This window comes from Argentina silus, assembly GCF_951799395.1.
Source record: "Argentina silus genome assembly, chromosome: 18".
In the NCBI taxonomy this organism is placed as follows: Eukaryota; Metazoa; Chordata; class Actinopteri; order Argentiniformes; family Argentinidae; genus Argentina; species Argentina silus.
The window spans coordinates 6,691,638-6,717,208 of record NC_139672.1 but is presented as its reverse complement, the minus strand read 5'-3'; the positions used below and the strand labels follow the sequence as shown (position 1 = coordinate 6,717,208).

The 25,571-nt window shown below is 41.1% G+C and overlaps 3 protein-coding genes across 3 annotated transcripts; 2 read left to right on the top strand and 1 right to left on the bottom strand.

Annotated features, from left to right (window-relative positions):
* The first annotated feature begins 6,147 nt into the window (after positions 1 to 6,147).
* xirp1 (xin actin binding repeat containing 1) lies at positions 6,148 to 12,413 on the top strand. Its single transcript, XM_083689894.1, has 4 exons — positions 6,148 to 6,293; positions 6,589 to 6,630; positions 7,344 to 11,867; positions 12,337 to 12,413. Exons 3-4 carry the CDS (start codon positions 7,344 to 7,346, stop codon positions 12,337 to 12,339), a joined length of 4,527 nt encoding a protein of 1,508 aa, XP_083546020.1. The 5' UTR covers positions 6,148 to 6,293; positions 6,589 to 6,630; the 3' UTR covers positions 12,340 to 12,413.
* Positions 12,414 to 12,758: 345 nt separating this feature from the next.
* On the top strand, positions 12,759 to 14,468 carry LOC310819225 (xin actin-binding repeat-containing protein 1-like; the record flags this gene model as incomplete). Its single annotated transcript, XM_083690469.1, has 1 exon — positions 12,759 to 14,468. One exon carries the CDS (start codon positions 12,759 to 12,761, stop codon positions 14,466 to 14,468), a length of 1,710 nt encoding a protein of 569 aa, XP_083546595.1.
* A 5,908-nt stretch (positions 14,469 to 20,376) lies between these two features.
* Positions 20,377 to 23,456, bottom strand: slc22a13a (solute carrier family 22 member 13a; the record flags this gene model as incomplete). The annotated part of the gene is made up of 9 exons (XM_083690467.1): positions 20,377 to 20,587; positions 20,680 to 20,788; positions 21,029 to 21,249; positions 21,389 to 21,483; positions 21,745 to 21,865; positions 22,044 to 22,212; positions 22,523 to 22,677; positions 22,863 to 22,963; positions 23,082 to 23,456. 9 exons carry the CDS (start codon positions 23,454 to 23,456, stop codon positions 20,377 to 20,379), a joined length of 1,557 nt encoding a protein of 518 aa, XP_083546593.1.
* Between the last annotated feature and the right edge of the window lie 2,115 nt (positions 23,457 to 25,571).

The following is a 25,571-nucleotide window of genomic DNA, read 5'->3' as shown; positions in this document are numbered from 1 at the left end:
GTTCATGAACGGTCATGGGTCATGCCAACATCCACTGTCTGGGACAAGAGGAAGTCTGTCTCTCAGCTTGTGCAACAGTGAGTGTACTGCACAGTGACAAGCACACACTCCAGACTGTTCAGTTATGTAATGTTATTACGCTGCTGATATTCATTGAAGCTTTGGATTCTTAATGTGTCACCTCTATGTTCACAGTTACCAGAGCTGTAGTGAACTAAGGAGCCCTGAAACAGCGGAAGGAAAGCAAAAGGTTGAATTGAGTATTTACACTATTGATGATACATCTCAGAGCATCTTAGTTCTAATCAACAATATGTTACTTATTAGAATGATAAACATCTGATAGATGTTAGGAGTACATATTAGTAATGTTCAACAGATAACATCTCCCTGGTCCTCTCTCTCCTCTTCAGATTAGATCCAACAGAGAGGACATCTCTGAGAGTAGAGTGGACTCTCTCGGGAGGAAGTTTGAGAGCAGAGAGAATGGGGATTGCCTGTCCTCTGCAGCGGGTTTCCCCCTGTCCAGGAGCCGCTCTATGGACTGTCTGTTCCGGAGGGAGCCTGTGGGCACCAGTGCCCTGCTTGCCCTCTTTGAGTCCAAGGTTGCCCTGCAGGACGACTTCTCCAGCACTCAGCAACTCAATGGACCATCATCTGCCAGCAGGATGCCGGTGGCTCACTCCAGTAATGCAGAGAAAGAGCGCCTCCCAGGGGTGAGGAGGGGTCTCAGCACTGCAGGGACTCCTGTAAAGAAGGATGTCACTCCTCAGGTGTGTGTGTGTGTGTTTGTGTGTGTGTGTGTGTGTGTGTGTGTGTGTGTGTGTGTGTGTTTGTGTGTGTATGTGTGTATGTGTGTATGTGTGTGTGTGTGTGGCCATGTGTGTATGTGTGTGTGTGTGTGTACATGTGCACATATGAGATCATAAGCCATAACCATTTATTGCATGAGATCTTGTAATATAAATATAAGTACATACAAAAATACTCTTCAGGAAAGTAGTCTAGATAATAAATGCATTATTCATTTATCTTAATTTAACTGTATGATATCATTGTTGATTCACAGGCTGTTGTCCAGGTAAAGAGGAGAAAGACGATTGGTGGTGTCCCAGAGTCTTCCGTCAGGGGGTCCAGAGACACACAGGGTGAGTAGTGGTACCAAATTACATTTCTACAGTCAGCATGAGATTTGATAGGGATGACGGTTAAGGGGGAGCGGAGGTGCGTAGAAGGCCTGGTGGGGTTCCCCCAAACTCATTAAGTAATTCTGTTCCTTTGGGGACACATTTCAGACATAGGTGTCCGGTGACCATGTGACTATGAAAAGCTGTTTGTAATGAAATCCTAGCTCCCTTTGATTTTTACGCCTGTTGGTCACTAACTCGGTTGAAGCAGAGACAAAATGTCTGTGTTTATGTACATATGATATGTATATCTGACAATATAAAACAAAAATGTTTTTCCGGCATTTCAAATGCTAAAGCATGTCTCTCCATATCTCATAAAGAGATAAAAGTACATGACAATCCACAGTCCAGTGGACTGGGGTGAAGGACACCCAAAGTCAAACCACACTCACATCTAGTGAAGCTGTCTTAAGTTACCACAGAGTCTGAGAGAATGTGACGGCCATGTTAAAAATATCACTAGGTCATCCAGACATTGCACCATGGTTTCAGTGTGCCATCAGAAAGGAGAGACCGGTTAGGTAAACAGTAGCTCTTGTTTCCTGGCCCTGAGAGCGCTAGGCGCTGGGTATCTAATTAGGATGTGGCTGTGTAGACACATAACTATGTGCTCTGCACACATGGTCAAGACGGGGGCATGTGTGGCTTACTGCTATAACCATGACGCAGTGCTATGAACCATGCTTTACCTCTGTAGAGGTGACATATTTCCAGCATATCGTCTACGACTCCTTGACCCTATGATGAGACACTCTGTGACAGAACCTTTGACAGGAATAGGATTGACATAAAGATCTCTGGATACACGTCAACTTAAAGCTTTACCCCCATTGACTTTCCCAGGTTTAGTGGAAGAAACAGGAATGTCTGTTAGGGGGACAGTAGAAAACAAAATATACATTTATCCAATTGACACAGAGATTCCTGGACAATATAACATCACCCTAAAAAAAAAACAATTTGTACAGTAATTACAAATAAACCATCTTATATGTATATTCATGACTCATGAGTTGAATTTACTGAGTATTTACTCTTCTATCAAATAGTCATTGATTATACAAAAAACAATCGCCTACTTTCTTTGATAAAGAAATCACGAATGTAGCCTTCAACTGCACATATGTAATAGTTAATATTTGTCATCTTGGCACTCCTCATAGTAAACATAGACTCCTCAAATATTTATTTTGAGTTGTGTTTGGAAAACCAGTTTTTTGAGCAGTTATGAATCCACAAGAGAGAGTATAACTATTAATAGGGCATTATTATGATTAGGGGCATACTTATTAATAGATCGGCAATAGGGTCGGCAATGGCATGGACTCAAGGGTAGTCTTATCAGTGTGCCACTTTACCAAAATAGGACCACCACTGAGTTGTTGAGTGTTTTTTTTATTGTTTGCCCACTGAGCAACTAGTGACATCACTAAAAGGTCCCTCCCCATGCCAGTTATAGGGGGTGACACTGTCGCTATGGGAATGGCAGGTGGGGGTGCCCCAGTCACTCCATGACTAACAGAGGTGATTGACTCAGCCGAGAAGCCACCACCACCCACCCTTCCCAAAATAGCCAAAATATCCCAGTGGGTGCAACGAGCCTGATAAAAATCAGTTGTCACTAGGGCCAGAGGGCTAGAGGCACAGTGACCAGAGGAGCAGACAGAGATAAAGAGACAGAGAGAGACAAAGAGTGGAGCAGCTACAGTCTAAAGGGCTTACACAGAAGAGATTATCGAAGAGGCAATAGGAACTTTATCCGACAACCAGTGGCTTGAATTGTATTCAGACAGACAACCAGATGAATAAGGACCACACTGGATGTTAATTTTGTAAGTATTATGAATTAAGTCATATTAAGAGTGTTCATTTTAGCTTAACAATTTTATTCCTAGGAAATAGATGGTATTGGATAGAATTGCATGTCATACAGTATGCCATTAAGGGATAAGCTTGTCTTTGAACTATGTAAATGGGATTAGGCAAAATGGGATTAGGATATGTGGATTTAGGCTCATGAATTAACTAATCGGAAGTTACTGTTAGTATAGTTATAGGTTGTATAGTTAGTAAAACTGCTTTTGAAGTAATTCACAAAACCAGATGAAAGTCAAATACTCAAATATCAACTACCATTTGATGCAAAGTAAATGTGTCACATGACATTCCATTCAGAAAAAAAATAATTGTATACAGTATAAGGAAAAGCGTATTTGACCTCTTTAACTAAACTGATGGAATAGGCCATAATGTTTCAATTAAAAAAAGGATCATACAGTAGGACATCTAACCCTTGACCTCTCTCTTTGCTGATGTCTCAGTCTCAGGTGTGTGTTTGTGTCTGTGTTTGGGTGTCCAGAAGGAGCCACCCAAGGTCACAGCACCAAGTGTCTTGGCTTTATTTACAGTGGCATCTTTACGATGTCCTAAGTGACGATCGTTTCTCAGCCCATAATCCTTAGATATGCCAGGAATGGAAGGTTAGATGTCAGGTTCGACCAATCACAGGCTTCCTCTCTAGAGATGAACAATCATCATGATAGTGCTGATGTAGAGTTCGGACAGTAAGGAAGCAAAGAATACAGTACAAAGTAACAATAATACAATTCAAAATTATTATTATAATTATTCACACAGCAATAAAGTCTTATAGTGTAGCATCACAATATTTAATTTGATATGATTTAATTGTGTTTTATGCTTATTTGTTATTCTGTGTATTTGTTATTCTGAGTCCTTTTGGCATTGAGACAGTTCTTTCTGTGGGGCTATGACAACCAAGTTGTATACTGGTTTTATTATTGTCTGTGAATCTGTGGCTACAATTGAAAGCAGCTGAGGTTCTTGACACCAAATACCAACTGCATTTCACCATCATTTCGACAGCTGTCAGTAGCGCAAAAAGCCCTCACATTGCTGTGCCTCTAATAGCTCCTCTCCATTCCTGTGGAAGAGAGAATGGAAGAGGCTAGACTGGCTGGGGAATTGACCAACACCTGTGAGATGGTTTTGGAAATAACTCTCCTATTCAAAAAAAGCCTTGAAGATGTGATGGCTAAATGTGGGATAGCTATTGCATGTTCCAGATTGCTCATTGCAATTACTTCCGGCAAGATTAGTTGAATGTCAGTTGTTCAACCCCCCCCCCCCCCCCTCCCCACTGCATCTAATTATAGTCATATAGTCATCTAGATGTGGAATTGGAAATGGATAGAAGGACCTACTTTTTGTATTAACAAAACAAGAAAGATGACACTTTTAGAAGAGTACATTTTAGTTTGTTTACAGGTCAGACCAAAAGTGTTTTTGTACATAGTGTGCATACAGTAAGCCTCACCTGTAAACCTCAATTCCAATAGACAATGCCTCATCAGTGCACATCAATAACGTACAGTATTGTGCAGGGCTAAGTGAAGTGGTTGACCCTGCAGTTCTCTGGGTTATAACCTCAACAGGTCTCGCATGGCGTTACGTCGGCTCATTCTGTCTGCTCACCCAGCTATGAAAATGTTTTAAGTCCGGACTCGTGAGAGGCGCCAGCTTGCTGGCCCGTCCTTTTGTCCTCCGAGAGCTTACTGCGTGAAAACGGAGGTATGTTCGAATCTGGCCATTAGTTACAGCTGGTGGGCCTATGCAACAGGCCTGAGCTGCTGACCTCTCAAAGCAGGGCTGCAGGGGCTTAGCCTCTGTTGTTTTGATCCATAAAACAGGTTGAAAATATTCCTACAGTATACACACACCAGGATTTGTGGTATTCAACGGTTGTGGGACTATTGTTTTGGATGCTTACTAAATTGCATCATCTTTGTGAAATTACTAGACTAATGAGAATTCACAGCTGAAAATGTTGTAATGAGCATGCAGTCAATCAGGATGAAAAGATACGTTTTAGATCAGACAGTATCTGTAGCTGTCAGCTACCTTTATAAAAGCAGGTGTTTTTCCAACACCTGTGTGTTTGATGAAAAGCAAGGGGTTTTCAGATAGAATTTCAAGCACTGGAACATTGTGCACGTTCCCATAGAGACAGCAGCATTCCGTTGGCCCGTTGTCTCTGGTAGGTGTCGATGGCTTGATGGAGGTGAGCTCACACAAACAATATGCTAACAATCAGGGTCACTGCAGCTGAGCTTGCAGTTGTTGTTTTTTTCCCCTCCAGAGCTCTATGGTCAGTCACTGGCATGTTGTTTGTTGAGGGTCTAAGGCAACTGGCAGGCTGTGTGAGGGCATTTGGCTTGTCATCCAGAAGGACCGAAGCATCCATCATTCCTTTGTTTGTTACTTTTGAGGTTGACAAGGTCTTGGTCTATTAGTCATGCATTAGACCTACAAATGGTTATTTATTTCAGTCAACTTGGCCACAGTTATAGGGAGGATAATTATATGGGCTTATCTATCTCCTGTTAAATGCATGTTTTTTTTAACCTTATCTTGTCCATTATGAAGGCAAAATAGTAAGTAGAAAAGGAACATGCACTACAATTATTTAGGCCACTGTTTTTGTCGAGTCAGTCCAAGTGGCATGTAAAGAGCCATGGCTAAGAGGGCATAGTTTCCACATGCTTGAAGGAGTAACAATAGTAAACAGATAAGAGACATTCCAACACTGTGCTGCTATATATAGACACACTATTATCGGCAAACATGTCAGCCGACACTGTGAGACACATTTTATTAAAGCTTTGCGGGGCATATCATAGGGTACAAGAATATCACAGTCTTATCACTCTGAATGTGAGTCACACCACTTTCACATGGCTGCTACTGTATGCAAACTACCACAAATATGTTCCATGATGCTATCAAACAATCAAATCAATAACTTTTGTATTATTTGGTAAAATAATGTGTGACTAAAACACCTATTATGCACTGATATATAACTGAGATCCATATCAACATTAATAAAAGCAAAAATCTATTTCTGATTGATCTGTCTGTTGTGTTGTAGATGAGAAGAGGCATCCACAGTTGACTGACAGAGACCCCCCACCAAGACAAGGCAGAGACAGGACCTCCACATCCAACTCAGTGAGAGACAGATCAGCCCTCTACCTGTCAAAAGTAGCAGCTGCAGACTCCCCAGGAGGCTCACCACATCCAGTGAGTGCCTGGCATTCCGCCCTTCCTCCCCAGTCCCCACTCACTGGGGTCAAGTGCTCATGTTGTGGCAATGGTCATGATTGGTCAATGGTCATGAAGAGACAATATGGACCAATGAACCATTTTATTCTTAAGAACAGACATTTCACATAAACATCACAACATACACAATAATGATACAAGAACTTCTTGACCCAATGCTAATTTAACTAATTAAAATGTTTAACTGTTGACTAATAGATGACTAATTAACTGTCTGGATGTTTATTTGAACAATACATGTTGTCATTTTCAGGAATTCATTGGTTCCTCAGGAAAGAAGACTAAAGCCAGCAAGGTACAGTATATCCATCATCAGTTATTAGACTAACACAAGAGTGTGGGTGCTGTGAAATTAATCTAAATAGAAACCTTCATCAAAAAGTGCACTTTTGATGTGAATTGCACATGGAGAATTTGACCGAACATGCACACACAAATAGTAGGATGAGCAGCAGAAAATCACAAACATATATACAGTATGCAATTAGTGAATCTGCTTGACTGAAATCCATGATATCAGATCATTGAAAAACCTCTAACAGGGCTAATAATTGAAAATGGTGTAGCCAAATAATAGACATAAGTGTTCATGATAATGACCATCACCACATTTCAACATAATACATTTGAAACAGTTGTCTTTGATAAATATGTGATAATGATATTCAAAAGAAGACTTCAAGACATTTGTGGATCGCAAACAAAATCAAGACAATAGTATAATGAAAAATGACTTACATTTCGTCAATCATCCAAACCCTGCTCAGTGACTCTATAGGCGTTAGTGCTGTTCTACTAACCGTTCGCTAACTTTGGCTTGAGTGAAGATGGTTTGCTGTGAGAGACATCAAAAAAAGAAACGCACAGAAAAAGGTAAAGTATGGCTTCAATTGCTATGTGCATGGCTATCTAACATTTTATAGATTTTACCTTACTAATAATTCTGCTCTTTAACCGAATGAATACTGACAATAACACAATCCCCTCCCCTCTCTTTTTCATTCCAAGATGGCAGATGTAGACAAGAAAATCAAAGTTTCAGAGGCATCTCATGGAGAAGACAACCTGCCTCTCCCTCCACCTCCCCCTGTACCACCCAGACCCCTACACTACGAAGAGTCTCCAGCCACCCTCCCCCTGCCTCCACCAAAGGAAACCTTCTCAACATTCTATCAGCAAAGACAGAAGAGTGAGCTGAAGAGGCTCTTTAAACACATCCACCCAGACTTGAGGGGAAATCTCAACAACGTTGTGGATGATGAGCTGGTGGAGGCGATGCAGTCCGAAGGCGCACAGACTGCGGCGGATGCGGGGTATCAGGGCGAAGTCCAATCCATGAGGTGGATCTTTGAGAACTGGACTCTGGACAACATCGGGGACCCCCACACCACTAAGAAGCTGTTGGAGGAAGAGAATTTACAAGGGGCTGACGTTAGGGGCACCTCCTCCATGTTTGAGCATTGCCAGATGGATGGCACTCAACATGCATTCACACAAAGGCAAACATCAGTCCGAGGGGATGTCAGAACATCTACATGGCTGTTTGAGACCCAGTCCATGGATACACTGAATAAACTCAACCCAGATGAGGGAGAGCTGGTGGAGGCAGTGCTTAAGGAACCCATCCAGAGTGGGGATGTGAGAGGGGCTCGACTGCTCTTTGAGTCCAAGACGTTGGATGCCTTGGGACGCTGTAGCTCCATTGAGGACCGCAGTTTCCTCAAGCTGAAGTCTGAACTCCAGGAACAGAAAGGAGACGTCCAGAAAACAGTGAAGCTCTTCCAGGCCGATCCATGCTGCGCCCTCAGAGACAGCAGTGGGAACATCCATGAGATCAAGTCGATCTGCAGGGAGGAGATCAAGAGCAGCAACATCAGTACTGCACGCTGGCTCTTTGAAACCCAACCTCTGGACGTCATTAACAAGGGCACCGATGGAGTGAAAATCATCCGGGGGATATCACTTGAAGAAGGCCAGAAAGGAGGGGTAGACAAAAAGAGGTGGATGTTTGAAACGCAACCATTCAACACCATCCGTGAAGGTATTGAGGAAGACTTTCAGGGAACAGTGGTCGACTTTGTGGGAGAGGCTGATGTCGGGAACAAACGAAAGCTCTTTGAGACACAGCCCTTGGCAGCACTGAAAGGGGAGTCAATAGACGAATCCCTGGAAAAGGAAGAGATACTGGGAGGAGATGTCAAATCATCCTTGTGGCTGTTTGAAACTCAACCCATGGAGACTCTGAAAGATAGCTATGAAGTGGGGCATCTGAAAAAAGTGACCCTCTCTGCAGATGAACAAGGGGAGGTGAAAGGCAAAAAGCACATGTTTGAGAACTACAACATTAAAAAAGAAACCTTGATTGGGGCTGTAGAAAACACAAGCAAAGATAATGAGATTGAAAAGGGGGACGTTAAATCATTCAAGAATCTTTTTGAAACAATTCCACTTTGCAACATTACCCAGTCTGAGGAGGTGCTGAGTGAAAAAAATGAAAATGACATCACTGCAGGCGACGTGAAAGGCAACAGAGCACTGTTTGAGACAACACCCTTATATGCAATAAAAGACAGCTCAGGAAAATTCCATGAGGTGACAACAGTCAGCAGAGAGGAGTCAATCAAAGGAAATGTCCAAAACTACAAATGGATGTTTGACACCAAGCCTATTGACCAGTTTGAGGAAGGCAAGGGGAATGTTGAAGTTATCAAAGGCATCACCAGGCAGGAGGACATGGCCGGAGATGTCAAGATGGCAAAGTGGCTATTTGAAACACAAACCTTAGATGGCATTCATTCCAAATTTAACCAGACAGAGCAACAGTCATCAGAGCTACAGGAGGAGTCTCAGAAAGGTGACGTCAAGACTTGCAAGTGGTTATTCGAGACACAACCTATGGACATTTTGTATGAGAAATCAGAAAAGGTGCTTGATAAAGAAGCCATTGAAAATACCAACGTCAAATCCTTCACGTGGCTTTTTGAATCACAGCCTCTGGATAGCATTAAAGATAGTGATGAGCATAGCTTGAAATTATGCAGCACCATACAGGATGGTGTTAAAGCAGAGGTTGGTGTAAAAACAGTGAAGCACCTTTTTGAAACAGAGACATTAGATAAAATAAGAAAGGACACAGATACAGAGCAAGATGTGAGATATATCAGTGAAGTACATGTTCAGTCAGGCGATGTCTCTCGGGTCAAGGAAATCTTTGAGTCCAAGTCCCTTGATGAAATAGGTACAGAGTGTGTAAGGACGCCCGATGAAGAGAACCAGGGTGACATTCAGAAAGGATCAGTTCACAAATTCACCTGGCTATTTGAGAACCGTCCCATTAACACCATAAATGATAAGGAAGATGATGGCTCCAACATGCACTGTGTTACTGATGTGGAGAGTGGTGATGTTCATAATAAGAAGTTCATATTCGAAACATTCTCGTTGGACAAGATCCAAGATAAAGATCAGCTTCTTGAAGACAAGTCGATCTCTGTTAAAAAGCCTGTGAGCGATGTTGATGTGAAGTCCAGCACCATGCTATTTGAGTCCCAGCCGCTGTATGCCATCAGAGACAAGGAGGGCCAATTTCATGAGGTCACCACTGTCAAGAAGGAAGAGGTGATGAGTGGAGATGTGAGAGGAGCTCGGTGGATGTTCGAGACAAAGCCCCTCGATGCCATAAAGGCTGATAAGGAGGTTTACGTGATCCGAGCAGTCACCCAAGAAGATGTCCAGAAGGGTGACGTCAAATCAGCTCGGTGGAAGTTTGAGACACAGCCTTTAGACTCCCTCGCGAGCCAAGAGGGGCCTTCAGTCAAGGTTGTAGAAGACATTGGAAACCATAAAGTGCAACTCAACAAACAGCTCTTTGAATCTGAGCAGTCAGCCCACAGGAAGTATGTGCGAATGGTTAGTGTCACAGACGTCCAGCAAGGTGACGTCAGGACTTCCACCTGGCTCTTTGAGAATCAGCCAATCGACAGCCTGAAAGGGGAACCCCAGGAGCAGAGCTCTGTCCAAACCGTGCACAGAGAAGACAACCAGAAAGGAGAGGTGAAACGTTGCACTTTTTTGTTTGAATCACAACCACTAGACAAAATCAAGGAGGCTGATATGGCCTCAGCTCAAGTTGTTGAAGAGGATTTACCAAAAGCGGACGTGAAGAGCACAACCTGGTTATTTGAAACGACACCCCTAGACAAAATCACTGTTGAAAGTGTGGCTGACACGCTGTCTCGCTTATATCAACTAGAATTAATTCACTCAAGTGGCATTGTTATAGAGACAAATGAGATTAGCAAAGTTAACATGGCAAAATACCATTTTATTAGCAATGAGGGAGTACAAATTCAGAAGGAGGAGATTGTAGAGGGGAACATCAGGAACATCATGCTCCAGTTATTATACAGACCAACCTTGAAGCCCCAGATTACTCTTCTAAAAGAGGTTGAACAGGGTAAAGTTCACACCACAGTATTAGATGTCCCAGTCAATCAGCCAGCATTAACTACTGACCCAGACAGGGAACAAAGAATACAAAAGATTGCTCAGATGATTGAGAGCTTGCTTGTTCAAAATAAGCTCTTTAAAAAGGGAATTGTGATGCAGGAATCTGAAGGGGGACATGCAGAGATGACTGTCTACTCATTCTTCTGTCACAGTGAAAGCAAAATGGAGAGTCAAGGCATTGAAAAGGGAGATGTGAAGTCCACTATAGGAAACCTTTTAGCAACCGCTAACAATCAGAGGACATCCGCTTCATGTAGACTGGATGAGAACGAAAAAGGGAATGTGAACTTATATAGAAGTTGCATTGAGAAAGGAGATCTTCAATATCTGAAGAATCTCCAAATAGAGCAATCAGAAACTGATGAACTCGACCTTTTGGCTAAAGAACAGATTGAAATTGTGCAAGGAGATGTGAAAGAGGCAAAGAAAAATCTATATCAACAAAAGGAGCAGGTGGAGCGCACCATTTCAGATGTCTTGCCAGGGGATGTAAAGAATGTCAAAAAGGTGTTCTCCTCAGAAGGCTCCCTCGACCTAGGTGCTGAACATTGTATTCCAAAAGAAGACATCATTCGTGGTGATATCTCATCAGCGAAGCAGCAACTAGCAGTGAAACAGACCATCATGGTGGAAAAGGAGGAAATTGTGGCTGGTGACATCAAAGCAATGATGCAGTCTTTGGAACGAGCAAAGCAACAGAGCATGCATGTGGAGAGGGAGGTCATTACACCAGGAACCATCTACGATATGGATTTGGCTACACAGGAGCCTGAAACAGAGGGAAACCAAACACAAAACCTGAAAGAGGAAATAGTATCTGGTGATGTGAAGGCAGCTAAACAGTCCCTAGAAATGGCAAAGAACCAGAGCATGCGCTTGGAATGTGAGAATGTGATTGTTCCAGGCAAAATATACAACGTCAATGTCACAACACAAGAGCAAAGCTCCACTACAGTGAACCAGTCTTCATCATCATCATCCTCCTCCTCCAGAAGCCAGCGGATCACAACGACTTTTCGAAAGGTCAGTGACACAGATGAGACAATTGAAGCTTGCCAACAGGGCGAAGTGTCAAGGAGTGCAGATATGATAAATGTTAGTGCAGTGGATTCACAGCCAGCAGTATGCAGCATACCACTCCATCCTTGTTTAGAATCAGAGTATGATGTTGAGAAAACAGAGGAGACAGAAGCAGAGGTTGTGAGAGGAGATGTAAGGGCTGCAATTAGGTCTCTACACAACGCTGCCATAGAGCAGAGACCTCTAGACAAAGAAGACATTGTGAGAGGTAATATGCAATTGGCATTTAAATCTCTTGAAAAATCTAGTATAAATGTGTCCAAAGGGGACTTTAAAGCTGCAATGATATACAGAAATTCAGGTAAAGCATTTTCAGGGAACAGTAAGAGCAAGGATTCAGAGATTGTTCACAAACAGGGTGTTGTAGTATCTATGCCTCCATCTGACACTGAATTGTCTCCTTCGGTTTCAGTAACTAATGGTGAACCGCCAGCCATCACAGCACTGAATTCAGCACCTGTCACTCTTACAAACCCAGACGAAAACTCTAAAACACCCTCTCCAGAAGTCTCAAGGCCACCTCCACTTCCTCCAAAAGCAAGTGAAAAACTACAAGACCAGAAGCCAGTCGTTCCACCAAAACCACATCGCTCAAAATTAACGTCCAGCGATGCAGCAGTGAATATTCCGTTTCTACCAGGAACAACTTGCCCTATCAAAGATAGTGTGCAAAACCCAGCAATTCCCCCTAAAATTAAACCAGGAAAGCCAATGCCCCCTCATCTTCCACAGAAACCTCTGGCTAATAAAAAAGAAATCACTAACAACTTACCGCACAAGGTAAGGCATGAGACCTTACATGAACCAAAACAAACAAAAAGTGCCAATAAAGGTATGAAAGGCAATGAGATTACAGCTGAGGAGAAAAGGACAGTCCAGGAAACAGAAAAGAGGGAACAGAAGAACGCATTAAAAGACACAGAGAAAACACAGAATTGCCACACAATAGCAGTTGATAAGTCAGCCATTTCAAATTGCACTGACATTGAGATGGACAGAAATATGATACAAAAAATCAATGCAGCAGAGGAGATCAGAATGTGCATGCAAAATTATGCAGAAGATGGTAACACTAAACAGGAAATGAATATGGGCTTTCAGGTTGCTCTTCATAACTTTGGGGGGAAGGAGAAGAATGTGGTGGACACAGTCCCTATTTTGCCGAAGAAAATTAAAGTAGTCAAGAAAATGATTAGCCAAGAAAATCAGCCCACTAAAACCACTGTGCAACAGGAGAAATCAAATCATCACAAACAAGACCTCAATGCTGATATGCACCAATCCCCTTCCCCTATCACAACAGATAGACTTCCCATCAGCCAACATAACAGTAATGAAGAACATCAAAAACCTGAGGACAAAGTTGTTTTGAGAAAGAAGAAAGCAAAGGAGACGGAGGATCAGCGGCGACAGAGGCTGTCTGTCCACAAGGAGGAAATCATGAGAGGAAATGTGAAAGCAGCAATGGAGATTTTTGATAATTTGAGGAAACGAGAGGAACTTAAGATAATCCTATCACAAGTTCAAGAGATAGAGGCAGAGACCAGCGAAGTGGATGTTAGTTCCTTGAAGACTTTATTTGAGAATGTACCAGCTTGGATAGTTACTCCATGTAAAAATGCAAAGCAAAGTCATACAAAAGGGGAAAAGAAGGTTGAAGTAAAGTCACTTATCGATGGAATGGAAAGTGGATCTTCAGTCGAGGCTGTTTTCGGAGACCTGGAAAAGGCAAGCAAAGAGATAATGAATTTGAAAGAGCAAACATTAGCGAAACTCATTGACATCGAAGAGGCGATAAGGAAGGCTTTGTATTCTGTCTCCAACTTAAAATCGGAGGCTGATATTGCAGGGCTATCAGGACTGTTTAATGAATCCTTGAAGACTGAGCCAAGCTGTCAACCCACTAATAACATAAGAAAAATCAGCATTGTGTCCAGCAAGGCTAAAACAGAAGAAGCAAAAGAGAAATCAGAGGTGAAAATGAAAGGTGTTTCAGGACCGTCGAAAGGTTTAGAGGCAGCACCCCCACAAGTGCCAATTAAGTCCCCAATTAAACAATGCATTAGCCCCCTATCCTCTCCATCATTCATCTCCATTCATTCTGCTGCAAGAAAGCCCACAGAACAGCCAAAGTCACCACAATGCACAACATTCATGCCAAAACCTGAGGGGTGTCCTCCAAGCGGCCATGGGGCCAATGGAGAGACCTCAAACCACTTCTACAGTCCTGTAAGTCCAAGACGCAAGGTCAGCGTACTGGAGGTGCAAACTGTTCCAGAAGCCCCTTCAGGGATAATAGGCACTAAGACTGTCAGTGAAAAATATGAAGAGACTGATTGCTTTGGCAACAAATTTGTCTCCTCCAAAACTTCAACTTTTGTCACAAAACAGTCTGAGAGTAAAAGCTCCTCAGTGTATGAAGTAATGTCATCCCCTTTGATGCGAAGGTCTGGTCGCCCCTTTTCAGAAAATGCTCAGTCCAATGCCAAAGAGAGAGGCACAGTTTTTGTAACATTTGGTCAACAAAAGCCTGGGAAACGTTAAAATGGTACATTTAGTGTCGTATGAGATGACAAATATTTTCCTTAATGTATTGATGTAACTCCAAATATTATATGAAGTATGACCAGTTTTGTTAATCATGTCATATGAATATTTCATCTTAGTTGAACTATGAATTTTATGATATCAAAATTATATTAAGACATTTATTAGCATTAAAAGTTGATGTTAAATTATGTCTCTTATGGGCTTTTTATACTGTAACCATAGTAAAATGTTTAGTCCTTTGAAAGTTTTTGCAATATGTTTGATGTATTTTCTGTTGTGTAAATGATTAAATAAATGTAATATCCGATGATTATTTTGTTTGAAATTATGGGGCTTCCAATATTGTTTTCCTAATAGCAGTATTACATACAGTACTGTCTGCATCTAAAATTGTTAAATTATTAGAATCTTAGAAGAAGACTTTGTCTATGGGACTTATTTACCATCACATGATTGGTCAGTTGACATTCAAAAGAATAACTTTTTAAGTACATACTCATTCAGTGCATCATATGATTAACACTTATCAAAGCATTTAGGTCTGTATATTAATATTCAGTATTAATAATATTGAGATGCACACACATGACAAAATGGAATTACAATATATATGTTTTATAGAAATGTATCAAATCATCTAATTTTGACAAATGATATCACATATGGTATGTCGTCATTAAGTTGTTGTTATCATCACAGTTCCAGTCACCAGAACACAAGGAGATGTGTTCTGCCTGTCTGACACCTGTCTACCCAATGGAGAAAATGGTGGCCAATAAACTTGTCTTGCACAACAACTGTTTCTGCTGTAAACACTGTAAAAAGAAACTCAGGTGAGATTTTTCATTAATATATCCAATTGGAAATCGACCAATCGATCAATAGGTCTACAGTAAAAATGTTGTCCCCCAGCAATGATATAGTGCCCCTCATATGAATTGTTGACAATTATTCAAACGTATGTTTTGTGGTACAAAAAGTCGAATTAGGAGAAAATCAAATGGGTGGAGCTTATCAGACACATGTTGCCCATGGGGGGCTGCAAATATGTACTAAATTTCCTGACTATATCTCAAATGGGACAGGAGATATGCTTGTTCAAAATTTGGAATTTCAGCATAATTCACCCAAGTTTCAAAATCGTCCCAGTAGTGCCAGAGCTATGTCGTGTGACATACGGACATATGAACAGACGGAGACAGTTTCACAGTCACAATAAACCAATCCTTGACTACAAGATTTTACAATCATATTAGAAATGCTACCACTGCTCTGCAATATACAAATCAATTGAAAACATTCTTAATTGTCATTCTAGACTTCTAAAATCCTCCTAATTGACTGACAAATAAAATCACAACTATCATAGTATAGTTAAAAGTGCATACAGAATTATAACATCACATGTTTTGTTCTACTTCATTGCAGCCTTTGCAACTATTCAGCTCTTTACGGAGAGTTCTACTGCATTTTTCACTACCAACAGCTTTTTAAAAGGAGGGGAAATTATGATGAGGGATTTGGGCACAAGCAACATAAAGACCGCTGGCTCCAAAAGACCAAAGAAGCTGAGCCAGATGTCAAGAAGACCAGCAAAGGATCTAAAGCTAACTTAACGGTTGTTGATGGCTCAGTGGAGTCTGCAAGTGTGTGTGCTCCATTGTCACATAGAGAACCTATGAGTAATAGTAGCCCTGATAACAGAAACAAGCTGAAAAAGAGTTGGCCACCACAGAAAAGAGGACCAGCAGGTAGTCCAGCACAGCAGGTAAACACTCAGACATGGAGGCAAAATGCATCCATTACCAGTAAAACAGATAAGGAGAAGTCATTGATTAAACCTAGCTCAGAGAAGCATTTTAACAAAAACATATCAAAAAGCAACCAGGTTGAAGTAAGGAAAGTGGAAAGAGACAACATGTACTCAACCTCTGCAGCCTCAGCAGTGAAAGGTCAATCAAAAATGGCTTTGTTTAGCTCAGCTGAAATAACTCCTCCAGAAAAATCCAGACCATGGAGTGTTTCATCCAAAAGAGCTCTTTTCCAAAAGGAAACAAATACAGTGGTTGATTTCTCTCCCTCCCGTATACTAACAGGAACGTCTGTAACAATCACAAAACAAAAAACTAAACAGATTTGCTCAAAACCACCTGCAATTAAGAAACATAATTTGACTTCAGACGGGAATACCATTTCTCCAGACAAAGCTAAAAAGTCTGTCTGGTTTTCACCAAGCATTGATGATGATCTAGACAGTCCATCTACTTCTGAGTTAAGTTCAGGTGCAGAAAATGGAATTCAAAATGAAGATCATCCAGGTAATGCTTCACTTGAAGGGATAGATAACAGTACACACAAGAATAAAGATAATTTGTCATTTGAGGCAGGAACAAAAAAGGTACAAAGTGAGGTATATCCAAATCCTTATGAACATCATGCTCGAGAGGAAACAGAACAACTGAATGAAGCACATGTTGATGTTCCTAAAGCATCCAACACAGAACATGAAGTTATGGATAACAGTCACGTGAACCCACAATCTGATGTTCCAATGCCAGCCAACACAGACAGTGAGAAAACAGTGAATCTCCTGCAGCCTATTGAGAAACTGGACTTTGGGGCAGAAATTCCAGAACAAATGGAGGAAGGTGGGACAGCCCCTGAATGTACAGAGGAGAAGAATCTCACAAATAATGACAATCAGGTTGATAACATTGATCCAGTAAAAGAGCAGGAGAATGCAGGTGGCAAGTGGAAGGGTATAGAAAGATCCAACTCTCTAAAGGGCCCCGTCAACAAACAGAATGAGAAGACACATTCTAAAAAAGGATCCTGGTCGAAAGGGAAGGGCTCTTTGTCCAAACTCTTCACCTCAGGTGGCAATGAAAAAACAACTAAGGTTGAGCTGACAGACAAGAAGAAACCAGAAGCCAAACCCAGGGGCATCTTGGGAAAACTGTTCCAATCAACACCAGAGAAGGAGCCGAAGAAGACCCAAGACACCAAACCAGACACGCCAGATGAGAAAAATGAAACAGTGAATATTCAAACAGAAAAGAAACCTCTTGAAACAGAAAAGGTCAAGGATGGCGACACATCAAATCCCCCACTTTTGGAAGAAGCTGAGGTTGTAAGCAATATCATTGAAAAGACACTTTCTGTTGACCCCAATCCATTTGACAGTACTCTTATTGAAAATAACACCACAGACAGCTCTCCCTCACTTGAGTACTCAGTTCATTCGACTGAGCCTGATATCACAGGTGATAGTGTAGCTCTTAAAGAGTACAATTTGCTAACCTCTGGAGAGTCACACACTGCAGAGGATGTTGATGATATGAATCCATTTGCTAATCCTCAACCTACTTTGCAGAGCAGCGAAGTTGAAAGCCTGTCACTCATAGATACTGGAATGCTTGTCTCTAATGATTTCATGTCTAGTCCCTCTGTTTTCAGTGAGACAGAGGTCACAGTTTCTGACAAGGTATCAAAGGCCTCAACCATTATGGAAGACACACTTTGGGGCACGTCAGATGGCATTTTTGGGGATGGTATAAATCCAGGTCCTGCTGAGCCACTGTCTACTCAAGTAGATACAGACACTTCTCTCAACCAGCCAGATCAAATGTTTGATCCTCCAGTGGTGGACATCAACTCCCTCAGTGATGGAACACTTTTTGATCTGGGTGAAGAGGTTCCTCAAGATCCCCTCAATCCATTTGATCCATCCAAACCCAAAGAGGAGATGGCTATTCCTGTCTCAGATGACATCTCATCATCATCTCTGGATCATGACTTCTTCTCTGTTGATGCCTCTACTGATTCCCTCAGCATGCTTGAATCTCCAAAATCAACAGAAAATCAAGATATATTTGGGATGACTAATGAGCTCATAATCCCTGACCAAGCACCCATAAAGGAGAGTGAGACCAATGACACTGATATTTTTTCCTCTGAGGGGCAGAACCAAAACTCTTTTGGTTTGAGCACACCCGATGTTGCCTTTGACATATTCAGTGACAGTACAGAGGGCAGTATCCCTGCACAGGCACCTGCTACCAATGTGTTTGACCAAGATGGAGCAGATACCTTCTCTGATCCGAAGTTTTCCAACTTTTCTGATGACCACTTACATATGACAAATAACCTTGCCAGTGTAGGTGCTTTCACAGAGCAGCCAAGTCAAGCTAATTCTAACATCTTTGAGGACTTCTTGGGTTTAGATAGCACAGCGATGGCTTCACCTGCTGTTCAGAGTGGTCTTTTTCCTGATGACATATTCACATCAAATCCAGTAATGCCACCAACATCTGCACCAAGCGATCCAAATTCGTTCATGGATGCCTTTTTGGATCCAATCAGTGATAACATTGCAGCAGTGACAAAAACCCCTCCTGCAAACGACAATAGCTGGATGGATGACTTACTAGGATAGTGATGTGAAGAATGTGGATACTTTTACATGAGAGTAATATAATAATAATAATAATAATAATAATAACAATAATAATGCATTCATTTTGTATAGTGCTATTATCAAAGACAATACATTGAATGGAGAGAACAAGAATAGAAAGATAATTAAAAAGTAAAACAAAAGCAGTCAGTAAAAACAACAATACAAATAGTTAAAGATTAAAAGCAAGGTTAAAAAGATGGGTTATATATACTGTATGTCAAACCACTTAACTCAACTACTATGCAAATACAAATAAATTACTAATGTACTTTGAAACAGCATGTTAATACAATGTTATTACCGTATACCAAATGGTACTGTATATGTTGTGATGCCTTTTTTGATGAATCCCAAAACAAAATACTTTACCAGTAATCATAAAAATGTCATGAGGTAATTATTATGTAGTTGTATTAATAATCTATAAATACATAAGGTAAATAGTGGACTGTAGGTAATGTTTTACCTCAAATGTAATACTGTGCATTTTCTTTCATCAAATAAAGGTTAAAACTGATCTAACTGTGTTTGAGTGCTTGATGCTGATCAAGTTGAATTGACAATGCAATGTGAAATTGTGTATGTTGATCAGGATTAGAGTACTGTCATAATATATTAAATTGTTCAATACTGTTGATTTTATGTGCCATAACTTCTAACTGTAAATGTTGACCAACTTGAACGTTGACATATGCTGACCTGAAGATAATCCTAGTGATGTGACTCAAAAACTCTCATTAATAACAAACTGTATTGTTGTCACTTCAAATCTGAATCTGTAATAAAGTACCGTTTCCAAAGAATTTCACACAAATGTATAGAACTTCATACTCAATCATATCATATGAATGAATAAGGCTTGACCTTCTGCTCTAATGAACAAAGTCATGATTTAATCAAAAACAAACAACAACTTTTCAGATAATATTTAATTTGATTATTTAAAATCACACAATCTTCATTTCAGTTTTTCAGAAGGTAAAAGTACTTTTTACAGTACAGTGTTTTATTCTCATCAGGCTCCTAACAGTTCAAATCACATTCAATGCAGTTTGTCCAAAAGTACAAAGCATTTGAAATTCAAATCTGTAGAATTGTAATTTAATTAATATGCATTGTCATATTTTGTCTTTGACCCTGAGATGTTTCATACATTTTTGTATTGTGCAAAAATTCATGAACAATGAGAATAGGTAATGTATGCACTGAAAATACATTTCACAAAAAAATAAACCTACAAAAAAGACATGATTTACAGTTTGGTTGATCTTTCATTTGTAGGTGCTTCCACCATCAGCTCACTTGCTTTCTTCATTTGGGTCACATTTCTACATGAAAATGATAATGATAATGTTATTATAATGTTACCAATCTACTTTGTAACTGTTAGAACATTTCATTTGCTTCATATGTATGTTCACCTTCACCCAGTCTCTGCCATGCTTACCTATTGCCCTCAGCCTCATCAGTAGTGTCAGGCAGTTCTCTTCTCCTGGTCTCAGGAAGCAGGAAGCTTAGAGCCCCACTAGCCAATGAGAGGCTGCTGAAGATGATATTGGGGATGGCCCAATGAAATACAACGAGCTGGTTGAGCAATGGAGACAAAATCCCAGCAATTCTGATTGCTATGGATCCCAAGCCTGTGGCCGTTTGTCTGAATAAGTGAAAGGGAAAATTAATTTCAGGGTTATTCAAAAACATTACAAATGTCTTGGCATTATGTGTACCAAACTTCACAGAACTTACCGAACAGATGTAGGAAACAGCTCCTGAACATACACATTGCATACTGATCCCGCCCAGTTCATTAAAAACCTCCCAGCCGTGGCCAGGGCAGTAATAGCAATGGCACCATCTAAAGTTGAATTGAGGTAAGACAGGATGTGAACACTTGGCAACAAGCAAAACACATGAAGTGAGATCCACAGAACAGTTGGTGTAGGGTATGGGCTCAGCTCAACATAAGACAACTTTTGATATGTGGGTGCATTATACCTTTAATATACATTGACATTTTTTCCCTTGCTAGGATTAATGTAATGCCTCTGGTAATTAGTTTTGTCACACATCATGGTTATACATCTTGGAATTGTACCTTGTCTTTGTGGAACAGCAAGTATAAGGATGCAGACGAGTCCCCCGATCAGAAGGGTAGACATGAGAGATATTTTTCTCCCCAACGCTTCCATTAACCATATGCAGAGTAAGTGAGCTGGTATTTCTGTGAGACCGAACAGAAGCTGTGTAAAGAAGATGTCCAAGCCCAAGTTCCCAACATTGAAGGAGAGGCAGTAGTAGGAAAGGTTCAATGAAAACCTTGGATTTGATATAAAAAAAAGAGATATGAAGTTTAGTTTACATGTGAATATGAGGCTACCAACAAAAAGTGACTTGTACTGTTCATTATGTCTTATTCAAGATTTGTTTGGACTGAAATGTCTTGTTTCAAATTTACCATCCAAATGTTATGGTTAGGAAATACTTCCTTAGTACGCGTGAACTGATGAGAACTCTTATGCCTCCCCTTTGTACAACTTTGTTTTCAGAAATCTGGAATAGAGGTGTTGGTTATTGCATTATGTGCATACTGTATAAGCAGTGTATGAAACAACTTATCAGACATGAGTGCAAAGCATGGGATCCAAATTATATATATTTGTGAGGCATAAACCATGAGAATATTTGCCCAGCAAAAGTGAGTTACACCCATCTATCCCAGACTTGTTTGGGGATTAGAATATGGACAATTAGTTCATGCATTGCAGGATGCAAAAACCATATGGTTGAAACAATTCAATAGTCAAACCATACCTTCTCTAGTAACGTATCTGGAACTGTGCGTTTGTTGATTGCTGCTACTTTGAGTATCAACTCCTTCGCCTCCTCTGTTCTCCCCCGGTCCAGTAACCATCGGGCTGACTCAGGAATAAACCTGGTAATATATGATAGGCATACAATCAAAGTCTTATCATGTTATAATTATAATGAATATTTTACTTGTAATGGGACAAAAGGAAACTTTTAAACTATTCATATGAAAGAAACGAGGCATTTGACTATTAACAAGCATGTTAATTAATTAATTTGTTTAATTAAGATTATATACGCACCATATATAAAAGACGACTATGGTAATTGGTGCAGCCATGACAAACTGGGCCAATCTCCAGTCACGGATGAAGAATATCATGCCAGCAAGGATGCACTGGCCAAATCCACCAAATAGTTGACTCACACAGGACGCATAGGACCGTCTTGTCACTCCAACCCATTCAGTGGCTACAAAAAAAAACTTCATTAACATTTAATAAAAAAATAAATAAATGCAACACCCTACTTTCCAATAAACAATGTTTGAAAAACATGAATTATTGTATTCTGCATCTCATGTGTACCAGAGAATATTATGTTACAACATAATTGAATGTCATTACAACAAGCTGACAAACACATTATTGACTGTATATTATATTTGTATATGTATTGTATTATCTATTCTGATAAAATTTAGCTTGCTTGACATTTTGATATCCTGAATTGGCTTGATATGCTTCTGCTTAAAGAAAAACAATTATATCCTGCATTTTACCTAATACAATGCAGTTGACCCTAAATCCTCCATATGAGAGGCCAACCATAAACTGGGATGCCAGATACAGGTAAAAGTTGGGAGCCAGGCCTGTTGTTATAGTAAAAATGAACATGAGCACCACTGGTATCTGGGTTGCTCGTTTGCGACCAAATCTGGAGGCAAAAAGGTGAGAAAGTCATCTTGGTAAGGACAAACAGCTTTAAACTAATATAATTTGATGAATGAATGGTCCTCCTGATATGTGTTAATGTAAAGTTCTTACAGAGAAAATGAAAAATAATAAAACAAGGTATACTGCTATGTAATAGACATTCCTTACTACTTCATGTGTACTTACGATTCAGCAAAAGGCCCAAACAAGAGTGAACCAACAAGTATTCCAGCCATAAATACTGTTTGTGCAACTCCAACGTTAGCTTTGCCACAAACAAGATCAAACTACAACAAGAAACATCTGATATCATAGCAGTTGGTGAATGACATTCAGTTATTTTTTTGTTATGGTTACTAAGACAGCTGTTCATTTCAAAGACCCAATCAATCTTACAGTACTTACATCGGTGACTATGGTGGCCTCATACATTGTCTTGTCATACACCCATCCATTCTGACACTCTGTGGTCTGATTGAGTCCATACTCCCTAATGGTGTTGATGTCCCAGTCCACAGGTGCAAACATCAGACACCTACTGAAGGTCCCATCCTGCTCCCGAGGGACGGTCAAGTTCAGCTGTTCCTCACCGGTCAAATTAGGACCAGCTCTACGGATCCAGTCTGTGTTGCAGTGGCGGCTAGGGTCTGTCTGAATGAAAAGCAAGCTGGCAAGGTGAAAAGGTAGAATGAGACTGGGAAAGCATAGTCCCAATAGTATAAGTTTCTGGAACAATCCGAAGTCTCCGATGGTCTTCAGAATCTCACCGAAGTCAGCCATGTTGATGCTGGTGACTCTTCTATTGAGAAGCCCCAGAAAGAAAGTGTTGTGTCACAGAAACACCTTTAAACAATGTAAATTAATCTTTAACTACACAGTACAACAATATTCAACTAGGATGTGTCGTGGAAAAATATCCACCTGATTACCCCAGTAAAGGTAAGACTAAGAGACAACAGTCTTTATGCCACAATATAAATATTTATGATACTTACAAGCAGAGAGACACACCAGACAGAGCTTAGTGAAATCTGAGGCACAGCTTAGCAACTTCCTCCTTTATAGGAGAGATCGGGTGAACAAGGGTTTTGGTGGTTGGAACAACAGCGTTGTCTAACATCTTTTTTTGCCATGAAGAAGATCTCTGTGCCCGAGGGAGAAGTGAAGGGGCGAATGTGACCCACGGCACCCCTCCTGTGACTAGCAAGACCAGTTGTTTCCTCACCCCTCTGGACATGCCGCACAGACGTGTCCAGGCCACCTGCAGTATAGGCAGCATCCCTCGCGTAAGCGACATTGCCTCTCCTCTCTGGAGAGGCGCATCCCTCCCAACTGCATGGGCTCCCCTGAAGGTAGTTCCTCCATGGAACAACGAGAAGGTTCCAGGCTTGGTAGGATACGGGAAGGCACGCCGAGAGTCAACCTCCTCTTGTGTCACCTCTAACTCTGAGGGCGAGCTCGTCCTTAATACCCTCAGAGAGTCCCTGAGCATAAAATACGACCAGTGTGTTCTCCTCCCATCTGGCCTCCCTCGCCAACGTCCGGAACCCAACTGCGTAGTCCGCCAGGTCTACCTTGGGTCTATCATTACATAACAATTCTTCTCTGTACAATGTCTCATTGGCTCCATGGTGCTGGCTGTGTTGGAATAAGAGGTTACTCGTACTTGATTCAGTCGGTGGGGGTGACTTCAATTCCCCCCTTGTTGTTTCGGGTTCTTCCAGTGGTGGCCCTCTCTTGCAGTGTGTGGCATGCACCCACGTTCCTCGCTCGGCTATCTTTACCACTGACTGGGTGACGAGCTGTACCTGGAATGGTCTCTGCCACCGTGGTCGGTTCCAGTGTTTTCTCTTGCAGTCCTTGATCACCATCCACTTTCCGGGCCTGATGTCATGGAGCGGGCCTTCGATAGGCGTGGGTAGTGCTGCTTTCACACTTCTGTGGACATCACTCAAAACTTTCTACAAGTTAGCACAGTATGTTATCATCGTATCATTTACATACTCAGTGGTTAACACGTGTCCTGAGGGTGCTCCTAACCCTGTGTTCACTGGCCGGCCTGTCATAATCTCATGGGGCGAGAGTTCTAGGCCTTCCTCTTATGGCTGTGAGTACTAAGGGGAGGCTTTTACCCAGTTCAGTCCTGTTTCTTCACACATTTTTGACAGTTTCATTTAGATTGCTCCATTTTCTCTCTCCACTACTCCCCCACTCTACGGGTGGTAGGGGCAGTGTGGTCTCAGATCCACCCCTAGGTATTCAGACATTCTCTGTACTGCTTCATGGACAAAATATCACTTGACCCATTATCCCATTATACAAGATATCAATTTACCCATTATCACTTGACAGTTTCTTAGGGACCCCCCATCGTGGCACTATCTCAGTTAGTAATGCCACTGCTGAGGCGTCTGCTTTCTTACATAGGAAAACTTCAACCCATTTTGAGAACATGTCCATGAATACCAAACAATATCTCAATAAATCCATCACGACATGATCAAACGTGCCATCAGGTGGAGGATGGCTTGATTGGGGGACCGCTTGTCCCCACCCTACGTTATGTCATAAGCACACAAGGCATAATGAACAAACATTTTGGGAATAGATTGAGAAGCCTTGCATGTACCAGTATCTATTTCCAATATCCGTCATCCCCCCTTTTGATACATGATCTTTCCCATGTGTCAACACCGCATAAAAATTAAATAAACATTTTGGTAAACATGGGTTACCATTTGGGCCAACCTAAACCTTATTTAAATAGGTTGTCCCAGCACAATACGTAAATGCTCTCCAATTCACCTTCTTTGACTTTTTCTCACCTTTATTCACTTCCTCAATCTTCTCTGGCTGATTTTTCAATGCATTAATCTGCCTCCCATTTGCAGAGAA